At 43.3% G+C, this 14,463-nt stretch overlaps 1 protein-coding gene across 1 annotated transcript in view; it reads left to right on the forward strand.

Annotated features, from left to right (window-relative positions):
- The window catches only part of TRMT11 (tRNA methyltransferase 11), a 361,711-nt gene that overhangs the window by 120,776 nt on the left and 226,472 nt on the right, over nt 1-14,463 (forward strand). Inside the window, exons 8-9 of the mRNA XM_086926991.1 lie at nt 1,181-1,261; nt 11,615-11,779. Of these exons, the coding sequence (XP_086783117.1) occupies nt 1,181-1,261; nt 11,615-11,779 (246 nt within the window). The remainder of the gene's footprint in view (nt 1-1,180; nt 1,262-11,614; nt 11,780-14,463) is intronic.

Below are 14,463 nucleotides of genomic sequence, written 5' to 3' on the forward strand. Positions count from 1 at the left end.
GCAACTTTACAACACTCTACACTGTACAACTCTATGCCAGTGTACTCTACTTTGCAGCACTCTTCTCTAGGTCACTACACTTCATGCCACTGCTCTCTACGCCACTCTACTTTGCAACCACTCCACACCACTGTACTTTATGCCACTGCACTCTACTTAACTCTATACCAATCTACTCAACGCCACTGTACTCTACACCACTATTCTATGAACTACCTTCTGCTACTGCTCTCTGTGACACTGCACTATACACATCTCTACCCTGCACCACTGCACTATTTGCCACTCTGCCCGAGACTGCACTGCTGCACTCTACGCCACTCCAATCTATTCTGCACCACTCTACTCTATTCCACTGCACTCTCCGTCACTATACTCTACACCACTCTTCTCTGTGCCACTACACTCTTTGCAGCTGCACTCTACCACTGCATTCTACGCCACTCTAATCTGCACCAATCTAAGCCACTGCACTCTATGCCCCTGCTCTCCACCATTGCACTCTATTCTGCTGCACTCTATGACTCTCTAATCTGCTCCACTGCACTCTGTGTCACTGCACTCTGTGTCACTGCACTCTGTGCCGCTGCACTCTATACCACTCTCCTCTGTTTTGCACTACTCTACTCACTGCACTGTATGTCACTGCACTCCAAGCCACTGAAATGTACTCTGCACTGGTGCAATGTGGCTTTCAAAATAATCTATAAATTGCTAAATAAATTATGTTGCGCCAATTGATGTGGACAGTAATGAGCTGAAGCTACAGTGCGATTGCTTTGTTTTCTTCCTTTATTCTAAACCTTTGCAGTTCAGAAAACCATACCTCTTTTCTTGGTGCTTTTTTAACTATTAGTTGTATTATGGGTTCTGATTGTGTCTCATTAGTTTGTACAGTGAATAGACCACAACTTAGTCATTCAAATTATGGCAAAAGTTAAGGGTGAACTAGAAGGAAACACCTTCTCGTATATTAGAGCTTACAATGAAGAGGCTTTTGACTCCGGGCTTTATTGTATTGCACATTTTTGTAACACTTTACCACACACATGAGAACTACTATTGTTATTCATCATCAAAATTTATTTTGACTAAAAAGCTTACAAGAAAAAACTCTCCAAAGATATGAGGGCTTACACCTCTATTGCATTTTAGCAGCTAATGTGTTACTATTTTTCAGGTGGCCTCCTGCTGTCCTCTGCACACTTTGGAGCCTACGTATGTGGCACAGACATTGATTACAACACTGTCCATGGAATAGGTAGGTTCACATGACAAAGTTTGTGTTAGGCAAACTACTTTGCAAGTTTTGTTTATCTTTTGCTTTGAGTCCTTGAGTTATCACAGTGTCACCTTTGCGCTGAGTAATCTGTTTTAACAATATTCTTACGTGAAGAAAATAAGAGGGTGAAGAAGCTGCTGACAAGTATATCAGAGGGCAACCTGTTTCAAAATGAGAGCTTAATAAATGTTTTTTATCTTTAGAGTGAACTTTACGTTATGGTGCTCTTCTGTCACTGATGATGCGAAAGAGCTGCAGATCAGGTGGCTTGCCAGAAAAACTTCAGAATCCTTCGTATCTTTGATGAATATTACAGAGACACTAACTTTGCCTTTGTAGATACTTATTTCCTTGATCAGTACTCCCTAATCTATCCTACATTGTAGAATGGAAATATCCTTGTTGAGTTGAGTGATTCAAACCAAGCTTGAATTGTTTTCTTTTTTTACACCCTCTTATATTTAATTTTATTTACCAAATCATAACACCGAAAGCTATTTAATCATAGGAAATCTGGTAACTTTTAAGTTTTCTAGATAAAAAGAAATCTAACAGTAAGTACATTCACCTACGACATAGGCGTTTGACCTGGACCTCAAAAGGTAACCATTGTAGATCTTTTGAGGTAGATTTGGTGTGTGCCTCACGTGTGTCATTCTGTTTTACGTTATTTACAGTTTGAATTTACTTAGTTGAGGAAGCTGGTTTCTGGGTAGTTTGTTTAGTTTATCCCAGGAAAAAAAGAATTATTCTGCTCAAGGTGGCTTGGAGATTCATAGGTGAGAACTGAAGGAAGTTTCTTCCTGATGGACACACTTTTTGTTAAGCTAAACATAATGATAACCATCTTGGATTCTAGGACACTTACTTTGCCAGAATGTCAGTTTCAAGAATCAGTCGACGCTCAATAGAGCAGGCAAAAGAGTGTAATGTATATTTTGCTACTTTTGATGGCTAATTTGGTTGTTAGTCTTCCGCCGCAGCCCATCTTTTAGGGAAGGGGAATGTGTGCATTAGTCTGTATATGGGAAATGCTATCATGTTCTGCCTTGGGCAAACTCAAACAATCTACCTGACTGTCATCACCTCACATTATTTTAGAATGGAGGGTTAAAGTACTTGATATCTTCAAGAGGCACTGAGTGTCATTAAATCAGAGGGTACAGCTAGGGGGACTGTTGAACACTATTATTCAGTTTGGGAATGTAGTAGAGAGAGAAGAAGATATTTACTTGTTTGTGGTGATAGACATTGGCCAGGCTACACCTGAGCCTTATGCAGCGAACAATCTTCCAGCAATATAAATAAAACCATGTGACAGATCAGGTCTAGGATGCTAAAGATGGCTTGTATACCATTAGCCTGCTTCACAAGGAGATGCTTTCGTTATCAGTGATATCCTTGTGCATGTCTGGAGCATGCCTTGTGGTGATTGTCCATGTGGTGGCTTGCAGCTGTTTTCCGACGCATTCTACTACTTTGAAGATATGTTGGGGTTTTTAGAAAAACGTCTGATCACTAGAGTCTAGTAAATGGTTTTCAAAATATCTTTCACAACTTCCTGCTAGAGACATCCAAAGTGTATTTATGGTCAATGTTTCTTTTGGAGCTGGAATGTTTGCAAGTTGATGAGATACCAAGTTTCAGCAGAGAGGAGAAACCAGTGCTGTTGCATGCAACTGAATTATTCTGAATGAGGTTTGGGCCAAAAATGGAGATGAGTTGGTGAAAGCAACATATGAGCAAGAAGTACACTTCTGAATCCCTCTAGGACCTTAGGGAAGGCAGGTCAGGCAGAGGCCAAACAGCAGGATCCATTCCAGGTACTGTTGTCCAGCTGTACAGTTATAGGCAAAGGTAGGGCCTCTTGTGGCTTGTTGTCCCTTATTTATAACTGGAGGTCAGCTTTATCATCCTTAGAGACCACCTCTTCATTTTGGGTACAAGATGTAACTGGTCTAGCCCCCGGGGTTCTTCCCAGGTTGCATCCAACAAGTTCCGGTTCAGGATCTTGTGATCTTCATGTCTAGGAGTGTTCTGAAGTGTGTGCCTGAAGTTGCCACATATATGCCTGGCATGAGCTAGTGTGTGTGGGTGACTCATGAGCACATCCTCATCATTGGTGTAAAAGCTCCTAGGGCTAACCCTACCCACTCTGGGCATTTTTAAGATAGCAGAAGTCTTCGGCCACGCTAAACATCGGCTCTGAGGGTTGAAGGTGTCTGTGGGGATTGTACTATTTGTAATCATGGTATCCCCCACCCCCCCATCTGAAATTAAAATCCAGTTTGGGGCAGACAATGTACTTCCTATAAACCCAGAGACAGAAGTCTGGTAAAAAAAGTCGTTTCCAGTAACCAGACAGTAGATACACAAGAATTGTTTTGTATCCTGTTCTTACACTTTGAAGTGTGCCCCGAGAGTTATATGCAAAGTCTCAGCAGACCTGTCAAGCAGGATTTGACACTGCATATTCTTTCAGGTTCTGAGGGGTCATACCTGTCCATTCAGGTCAGCCTATTGCATGCTCCTAGGAGGCATATTAGACCCATTTGCATTTGTTCAAATGCTAATTCCTGGCTAGCAGAAGTGGGAGAGCAAATGGGCCGCCAGAAGCTTCAGGCAGAAGAAAAACACATTTTCTAAAATAACCTTCTCTTTAATATTCATAAACAATATGACATTTCCTAGCTTTTGTAATGGACAGTTTTGATTCTATTTAGGACACAGAGGCGAGAGTTATGCTTTTTTCCTTCACTTTATTACATATATTTCATGCATTTCAAAACATTACCAGAACTAACTTTCCCAGTAACACTAGGAAAAGGACCTAAAACAATGTCCTCCTATCATGGGCCATGAACCTTCATATAGTCTTCTGCCGCTTTCCATGGTCCTAATTGGTTGTTTGTGCTTGGTCGTGGAAATGTGTTGGTAATATTGTTCATTTTGGTGGAGACGGTCTATTTGCCATCTTGTTGTCTGAGGTGTAAATCACTTTCTGTGGCTTAATATGTAGATTTTCACGCTGCATCCATGTTTGCTGTGTATTGGTGATCTGCCATTACGTCAGTAGCGCCCAAATCAAAATGGGCGGTTTATACCACTAAACATTTTATAGCTGCTAGAAGTGAGTTATTTGTTGAAAACACAAAAAGCATGTACTCCTTTTCAATGAATGGAAGACGGATTACCAGCCATTAACACAATGGGATGACCTTTGCTCTTTAAAAGACACTGGAAATGCTTTGTTTTTAGTTTCTGAACATAGGTTTTTTTAAAACTGTACAGCGAATCTTAGCCTCCACTTGACAATACAAGTATTGCACAGACTAAAGAGGGCAGCTACTTGCTGCTGCTCCGTGTAAGAGGAGGTGGTGCAGGTTTTCAGGGGGAAATTTCTATACATTGCATGTAGAAGAGCAGAAGCTTTGTCTTTACCCGCTCTTTTTAAACAGGAATAGTGAAGTTTAGGATTTACAGTGCTGTCACAAGTGGAGAGGACACTTTACAAAGCTCCTGAACCTAATTGTCACTGGTAAACCCATAGAACAAAGCCTTGACTTTCGGAGTTTGATTTTGCTGAATCTGCAGCTCACCAAAGATAAGAAAATTACCAAAATATAGGGAAGGTGAGAAATATGCAGCCCTTGGACTAGAAAGTAGTTTCTGCCCAGTTTTAAGTAAGACAAGTTACAAGAATTTGCATAATGCTGACTGCTGTGAACAAGCCACGAAAGAAGAGTATGGCTTCTGTGGCTATTGAGAAGATAATTTGTGTATGTGGGATGACTAGTGTAGAACACTAAAAAGTCCATTTGTACAATGCATATCATTTTTTGTCTGGAATTTCGTAGAAATATTTTAGAGATTTTATCTTTAAGAAACAGAGTTGCTTTTTGATCCATTCTCAGTTCTCTGTCCTTTCTCACCATCAAGCACGGTAAACACGCAATTTGTTTGTGTTTTTTTAAACTTTTTATTCATTTTCATTGTTTCAACAAAATGAATCATTCGTTTACATAAGAAAACAGCATAGCACCACACTTCATTGCTACACAGTTCAACAATTAGCACAAAGGCACAGTTTTGCCAGCTTTCAGCATTTAAAATCGAACCCCGTCCTGCCACCCACAGATCCTCATCCTTCATCCGAATCTGAGTCATCATCCTCTCTATCTGACGGTGGATCACAAATTTCCCCCCTGTACGCATTCCTTGTCCCCCAGATTTTAGTCAATTTTTTAGGGAATCCTCTACTACTAAATACCGCCCTTTTGGCTATCGTGGCCTCATCCATGTCCCTGCCCCACGCTGCAAGAGATGGCACCTCCGCCCCACCCCACTTTTGTGCCATGTTCCTCTTGGCAATCATAATTCCACGCGTAACCCAACTCTGCCCATATCGTGTGAGATCATTTGTCTCCCATATATTTAAAAGGCATCGTGGTGGTTCTGGCATGAGCGACACCCCCTCTGCTTGTAATATAGTGCGCAGCACTTGTGTCCAGTATGCTGCTATTCTAGAACATTCCCATATAGTATGAAAAAAGGGTCCCCTTTCTCCGCAGCCAAGGAGACCGAAGGGGTGTTCTATTCTTCCCATCTTGTGCAGAGCATGTCTGGTGTAGTATGATCGGTGCAAGCTTCGGAGCTGCACAAACCTGAGGCGTGAGGGTATGCCCACCTCCCTTGGGGATGCCAGCGCTTCTTACCATTCTGAGTCATCAATATCACCTTTGTCATGAGACCATTTAGCTCTCAGGGGTCCCGTCGGGTCGGGCAGGTTGTTCATTAATTTGCGGTATGTATAAGAGGTGGCCTTCTTCGGCATGTAATCAGTTAGCAACCTATCCTCCACAGGGGATGCCTCCGGGACTTCGGAGCCGGGTGGCAGTGCCGCATCAGGGCATGTCTAACCTGTGTGTATCTAAATAATTCGGAGGGCGCCAATTCGTAGAGGTGTTGTAGACGCTCAAATGATACTGTTTCACCTCCCTGCCACATATCACCCACCGTGGATATTCCTATATCATCCCATTGATCGAAGCCTTTGCTGTTTCGAAGTCTGCCTAGTCTTTTCGTGTCCCATAATGGAGTCATTACTAAACACATTATTTTTAACCTTTTTTAGGTTGAGCGTAGCGATAGCGTAGCGATGGACCTTTTGTTGGCGTGTTAGTAGGAATGTGAGACAGCGATCGCCCACGCGCCTCGCTGTCTCAGATTCCTCCTCGTGGGCGCGCACGGCGCCGTGCCCATGTTCCCGTGCGCACAGAGCCAGCCTCCACACCACACAGACTGAAACACACGCACGCTGGTTACTTTCACTTTCCATCCCCCCACCAGTCATCGGGCTCTTTTTACACACACACGCATACATACACACACGCGCACACACGCGCACAAACACACACACACAGACACACAGACACACTCGCACACACACACGCGCGCGCGCATGCCCCCCCCCCCCCCCCCCCTCACACCCCACTCACCGAGTTCTTTTCGTGTGTCCCTCTCTCCCTCGGCAGGCAGCGGGTCATTTTCAGCAGCAGGTGGGGCTCTCCACGAGCACGGGAGCCCCGCTAGCTGACACGCAAATCTTCCGGCTGACGGGCACAGGAGTGCTTCAGCACAGGAGCACGAGGTAGGCTCCCATCTGCTTCCTGTCTTTTTGCGGCCCCGCCCCCGTCCCAACACAGGTTGCCTGGCTTCCTGTTCAAGCCGGGCTGCGGCGGTCAGTTTTTAATATCTTTTAGTAGCTGTCTGTAAACGGGAAATACGTTTTATTTTTAAAAAGGATCTGTGCGAAGATTAAATGCTTCTGACAGAGGTATTTTAAGTGGAGTTTTTTTTTTTTCAGAGCCAACTCTCTAATTGCGAACCTCAGCCAAAAGCTTCTCATTAAAAGGGTCCTTAACTGCACAGAGAAACATGATCCGTCTCTGTTTGGACGAGAACAGCCGTGTGCTGAAATCTTAAAAGATGAAACAATTTTGCATTAGGATTCATGAATCTGATTGTAATGATTCTAACTTTGATTAGATGTCTGATTACCTGCACATATGACGGTGAAAGTAAACATGTATTTCAGCAGTCAAATTGACTATACATTGGACGTTCATAAACATATACGGAGCATCCAGTCAAATGAAGGGACACGACAGAAGTGTAAAATTAATAAATCTTTCAAAAAATATTTTTAATTAATTTTGCACTAGGCACCAGGCTAGTCTGCCAATTTTCAGTTCTGTTAGTATTGCAACTCCTAGCATATGCTTTGCTTGTTGTTCTTCAGAGGATTATAGCAGTTAAGTACACTGGTAGGCACTTTACTCTTTCCAAAATGCAAGCCAAGCCTTTTACGCATAGGGCAGTGCTTCTTCTTAGACAAGGGTATTTTGTGTCTGTTATGATTCTATCATTCCCCATCTGGGGCTCTGTAAATGGGCCAACTGCAGCCCAGGAATCACACTAGAACTCATGCAATGTCCCTGTAAGATGTCCTCCTGCATACCATTTCAATCTTGGACACAGTGGAAAACCTAGTTTTGCTTCTATGGACGACAGATTCCATACCACACATTCACCCAACATCCACTATTGAATGCTTTAAATGGGACTAGCCCTGCTATTCCTCAGCAGTGGATTCTCTCTACCAGGGCTTGTGAGAGATGAGAATTGCACACATCCGTGACAAGTCTTGTGCCGCCTAATCATGTGACTTGACCCAGGCTTTGCTGCTGCCTGGATTTGCTTATAAGCTGCCATAGCCTGAAGCTCTTTGTTAGTGCATTGCTGTTGGAACCTCTGTGTACTAGAACTTTTGTTGCCTGTTTTCTTGACCAGTTCCTACATTGCGTCTGCCAGAGTCTGTGTCCTGTTACATTGCAGCTTTCTGCAGATCGTCTCCCAGCTCTCCCAAGCATTTTGCCTCTGGGCTGCTCCTTTTCTAATTTGTTCCTGGTTTAGTCCTTCTGCTTCAGCTAACATTTCCCTTTGCTTATTAATTTGGTTTCTATTGTAGCCCTTGTATTTGCGCTGGTGTCATATTCTTAACTGATTCTTCAAGTGCTCTCAGGGGCACCACCACATCACTCAGGGACACCACCAAATCACTCAGGGACACCACCACGTCACTCTGGGACACCACCACGTCACTCTGGGACACCACCACATCACTCAGGGACACCACCACATCACTCGGGGACACCACCACATCACTCAGGGACACCACCACACCACCCAGGGGCACCACCACATCACTCAGGGGCACCACTCAGGGGCACTACCACATCACTCAGGGACACCACTAAATCACTCAGGGACACCACCACGTCACTCTGGGACACCACCACGTCACTCTGGGACACCACCACGTCATTCTATGACACCACCACATCCCTCTAATACACTACCACATGGCTCTAATACATCACCACATCACTCTAATGCACCACCACATCACTCATCCCAACCACATCATCACTCAGCACCACAACAGCATTATCCTTGCTTGCCCAAGATCAGGAAGCAAGCACACCGAACCAGCACCTCCTCACCACTTCTTGTCAGCCAATAGCAACCCCCATGCCCAGCATATACAGAGAACTACACTGCTATGGCACAGCATTACCGACTGCCTGCCTTCCTGCCTCTACAATGTTACCCCGCGGTGCAGCCACAGGACAGTGGCTACAATGCCCGTGTCTGCCCCGCAACACATTGTTCCTTCCATGGAGGTTTCCCACAACCGGGTGCAGTTAATAAGTACAGGGACCCAAGGATATGTGGCATCGCAGAATAAGAACGGACGTGGTACAGGTAGGCTTTTTTTAATTTATTTATTAGTTTTCACTTTTATATAGCGCAAACTTTACCCGCAGGTGTCAGAGCGTTTTAAATCAGCATGCTTATAACAAGCAAGACTAGCACGCTATATTACTTCCAACTTTGCTTAGCATAAGCAACAGCTAACCATTCACAAACAATGTTTATATACCAATTGCAAATTAAAAAATAATAATAATGCAAAGCATTGTCATTTACAATGCCAGTAACTCAAACTTTAATGCTGCGAGACCTATTGCATTGTAAATGCTTGTAATTAAATGTATTGCATCCAATAGATCTCCTAACTTCTACACTGATGCGGTAATTTAATTACTACTTTTATGTAATTTGTATGTTTTGCAATATGTTTTCTTAGTACTCACAGGAACGTATGCACTTTAGTAAACGTTTATATAAACCACACAGGTGTTCATTACGAATTAGGCGGAGTGAAATTACCTTGTGGAGGTTTGGGCAGGTTTTGGGCATGTTTTTTCACACAGGTGTTTCTGAGTGTTAGAGAATTAGCCCCGATTTTACCTTTCGGTAATTCCTTACAGTCAAATCATTTGTAGTTTCGGCTGAAGTATCTTTTTTTCTCACAGGGTGGAGCGTACAATGCTCCCCACTACAAAACATCTTTCACATCTATCCCTGTACTCCCACCACTCCTTCCCTCCTCCTTCACCTACCACCCCAACCTGAGGTCCCTGCACAAAGCTGGTGGTAAACCCCCCATGGACCTGAGAATTCCTTGTAGTTTTACGACCTGAAAAATGGACTCCACACAGTAAATCCATATTCCAAGAAGTTTAGATTGTAATTAAGGCTCCCGGTTTTCAGTTTTTACGGATTTTTACAGATAAATACAGACAGAAAACAATGTGTTTTCTGTCTGCATTTATCTTTAAAAGTGGATAAATACAGAAAATTGTGCTTCTTTTAAGGGACTCTGCGTGCTTTCTTTAATGAATTATAGGCCAGCAGCTGAGCATATGGACAGCATGGAAAATGAAAAAACTGGATGAAATGTCTTTAAATAACGGAATATGTTAACATATATTTATGGTATAGTGCTAATGTCTACCAGTGAATGTATTGTATAATATTTGGCAGCTTAAATAGCTAAAACACAACAGACATCAAAGTATGAGTGTGTGTCTGTCAGTTGAATAGATATGGAAATGTACAGTTTTACAACTTTATTTATACGCACACACAAAATAAATATGGATAAATATAGATAAAATGGCCAAACAATAAATATGGATAAATACAGACGGAAATGGCCCAAAAATAATATGGATAAATACAGACGGAAATGGCCCAAAAATAAATACCATAAAACCGGGAGCCCTAATTGTAATTGCACGGTACTGGGGTGTATTTATCACATGGTGAAATAAAATTCATTCAATTTTATCGTGTCCCCAGTACTATGGAACTCGGAATGAGGGGCTTAGACTGTCATCGTATTAAGCTTATAATGCAAACAACTCACGACAATGGTACCATATTATTATTTTCTTTGTCTTTTAAATCTGTTTTTATTGGCTGTAGAATCAAAGGATCATCAGGAAACAATATGCAAATTTTCGTTTTACGTGGTGCCCGGGACAGCAATAATTGAAAGCTGCATATACAAATCATTTAGAACGAGGATGTTACAGAGACCGATTTTACATAATGAAAATCATGTTTATATATTTGTTTATGTCTTGCAGAAACCTAACACTGTAGGCAACTATTTTACCCCTACCCTAATGCTCTCAAATATAGTTTATGTATGGTGCTGTTATAACAATACCTACGATATCAGTTTCTTACACTCAATAGGCTATTCACTAAATTAATGGATCGTAAGAGATCTCTTATTGGTACCTTAATGCCAATTTGTGATATTTAGGGTGGTTAATGATGAATTTTCAGAGGCAGGCAATAAAGTTATAACCCCTAAAGAAGAGGAAGTCATACCATACGGCTAAGATATCACAGGTGCTGGTGATCCTTTTTATTGTGGGATTGGAACACTTCAAGCATAACTCATACATTTTTTGCAATTATCTGTAGCCTGCTCCTTCTCCCCTATGCAGTTGTCCGCTCTATGCCTGCAACCATTCAATTGTCACTGCATGTCAGTTTACAGCAGAGGGTAGAGAGGTATTTTTCCATTTCATGGTGATAGAGCGGCATGCCAATAACAATGCGAGATTTACGAACCTAGCAAATGCATTATAGCTTTTGGATTGTGAGTATAAATCCAATACATTTCTCAAGAAAGTTTTGGAGTGTGTATCCTTTTGCCCATATGAGGACAGAAGTGGCCTAGTCCCAATAGTGTTGCAGTGAGGTACAGTAGCACATCATAGGGTGGAAGTCCACATCTGGCAATGGCAATGGGGGCAACTGGAGACCGGCGATGCACTCTTATTAATGATAATCATACAATAAAATAATCTTAATCTCCAGTTTGAAATGTCTGATATTTTGTTATAGGAAAAGCGAGTAGGAAAAACCAGAAATGGAGAGGGCCAGATGAAAATATCCGAGCCAATCTTCGCCAGTATGGATTAGAAAAGTACTACCTTGATGTATTTGTTTCTGATGCATCTAAATCCATATGGAGGAAAAACATGTGGTTTGATGCAATCATCACAGATCGTAAGTTCATTGTTTTTCAGAACATATTATTGCTTGATGATTTCACTCTGTGTGAATTTATTTTGGTGCTTAAGAAAATTGCCCTATAGAAAAACAGTGTTTACTTATCACTTTGCTAGTCTTGTTGCCAAGTTTGTGCTAATTGAAGATCAACTAAATATGAAGTAGTTCATGCCCCGCTCTCATGTGCCATTCTGCTTGTGTTACCAACATTTGTGAGCATTAATACATGTTTTGGCAGGGTGTTAATGTCAATGCATAAAAGATCACGTGTAAGATGATTATTGCAACTAAAATAAATACATTGTTCTCTTTTCAATTGTAGGATAGAAGGATCTGCTTCTTATGGTTATCCCCACTTTTTGCTCTCATTGTTTTGACAAGTCTGGCTGGGATCCTGCTATTCAGGACCCCAGCCTATCTGCTTTCTTCTCTATATTGACATGTTTGTACTTTGGTACAACACCAGATTGGATACTGGGGTACCCTTTTCAGTCCCTAGTATATGGTACACATGTACCCAGGGCATATGTACCCCAAAGGCCTCCCATGGGCTGAAGCATGGAATATGCCACCCATGAGAGGCCATGCAAAATGGAACCTCAGTCTGCTACTGCAGCCTGTGTAAACTGGTGCTTGCACCACTTACGAGAGATATAGGTTCACTATATCTATATATATCACTACACTTAAAACCTTATAAGTCACCTCTCTAGCCCGCCTTAACAATCCTGAAGGCAGAGTGCTGGGTTTTACGTGAGAGGGTGCTGCTGCATGAGCAGGGCCCCTCTGCAGTCTTCGGACACCATTCTGCCAGGCTGTACGTGATGCTACCAGACATATAGGTATTGGTGCATTATAACCTCGCTGTAAATGCTATCTCGAAAACAACTGCAGCGAAGTATGTCGTGTTTTGTGTCAAACACCTTGGAATCATACCTCTACACCAGTAACTGGTGTGGGAGGTATGATTACTCCTCACCGAACCAAGGTTCTGGGGAAACCTGTCTACCAGTACCAACTTTCTCGAGCCTTACAGGATAAAATGGATGCTGCCAGCCATAGACACCAGTTGACCCTCCTGCTGCTGAGCCAAGCTCGTGCAGAGGAAGGTCAGACAATAGGTATCCTGTCACAGGGAGGTGTGACCAACTCCCAGACAGGATTTAGTGTATTGAAGCTGGTTGGGTGTACAGTCTCAGTGCCAGAAAGTCTGCACGAGGGGCAAATTTGGTGTCCCTGTGCATAGAGTTCAGACCAGTTCCGGGAGCCATTTGCTCCTGCTCTGGTGCGAAACTGGATAAAGGACATGAGTGTAGCCACCCCTCTGTCCTGTCTCTTCCTAGGAGGGTCCCCAGAATCTGTCCAACCCCTTCCCGTGGATATAAAACGGGTTACCTGGCTACAGGACATTAGATTTTACGTGGGCAAGATTCTGCAAGAAGATACCACTACACTTCGGCCATCCCCAGTCTTGCCACTGTCCGTGATCCATACAGGCTCCGTGCTGGACCCTTTGGACCTCTAAGACAACAGAAGAATATCCCTTGGGGTGAAGGAGCTACTCCCCTGCAACCGCAGGCACCGTACCTCATCTGACCGGTTTGCTGCTCCAGAGCTCCTGCAGACGCTGAAGGCTCCAGCAACACGGGAGGTAGGTTTCTGAAGGTCTCAGAGGTTGAGCTGCCCTCTCACTGAGTTTGAGGTGGATATCCCTCGTGGGGACCGTATACCGGTACCCCTGTGTACCGCCTTAATTTCCAGCTGCACATGCTTGTTGTCGTGCAACAATTCCGTGCATTGGGCCATTTGTAGCCCTGACCCCAGCACATCTTTTCTGAGAAGTACTCCGACATCCTTGCCCTCTGTGCTCTGCTAGCTGGTATCCTGTGAAACCGCCTTAGGTCCCCTCGCGACACCTGTGCCTTCGGCCTGTGGGGCCACTTGATGGTCAACTTTGCTTTATTTGGCTCCCCTGGTTGCTCCAGGCCTGCCCTGACTCCCCTTGCTGTGGTAAGTCTCCTGGTACGTGCTGGGCCAGATCGACACTGAATCTGACTATCTCTGTTGTTGCCGCTGCCAAGGCTTGTTGGTGATCCAGACGGACACTGACCCCTCAGCACTCGACATCCATCGTTGGACAGCTCGCCTCCGGCTCCTAGTTGTCCTAGATGCCTTCGGCTCCACGCAGCTGAAGAGTCAAGATCACTGATAACACACCTGACTCACCCGTCATCGGTGGGCATTAGTCTACCGAGCCCCTTATCACTCCAAAGTTACCCAGACTTGGTCCCCTCTGCTTTCAGGTTTCTCTCATCTAGAACCCACGTTTTGTAAAATTGGATATGGGTGATATTGCACACACAGGATAGTGAATTTCAATCATAAATATTTAGTTTGACTCTATAACAGAGCACACAGTGTATGAAAGAACGACAATGAATCACCTAGTAAGCCCTCGATGGAAGAAATGAATAGCTCTAGGCAAGCTTGTACCTTATCTGTAAGATTTGCAAGTGGGAGATGTTAAAACAATTTTCGAACTCTGTGACTTAGTAAACCTTTACACAATAAGAGTAAAATAGCTTAATTCCACTGCAGGTAAGGTTAACTCGACAAGACTAAAAGAGAGAATTTTCAGAAATACAAGATATTGAGGGCATACAATGAAGGGAAAGATGTCC

This window comes from Lissotriton vulgaris, chromosome 6 (genome assembly GCF_964263255.1).
Source record: "Lissotriton vulgaris chromosome 6, aLisVul1.2, whole genome shotgun sequence".
Classification (NCBI taxonomy): Eukaryota; Metazoa; Chordata; class Amphibia; order Caudata; family Salamandridae; genus Lissotriton; species Lissotriton vulgaris.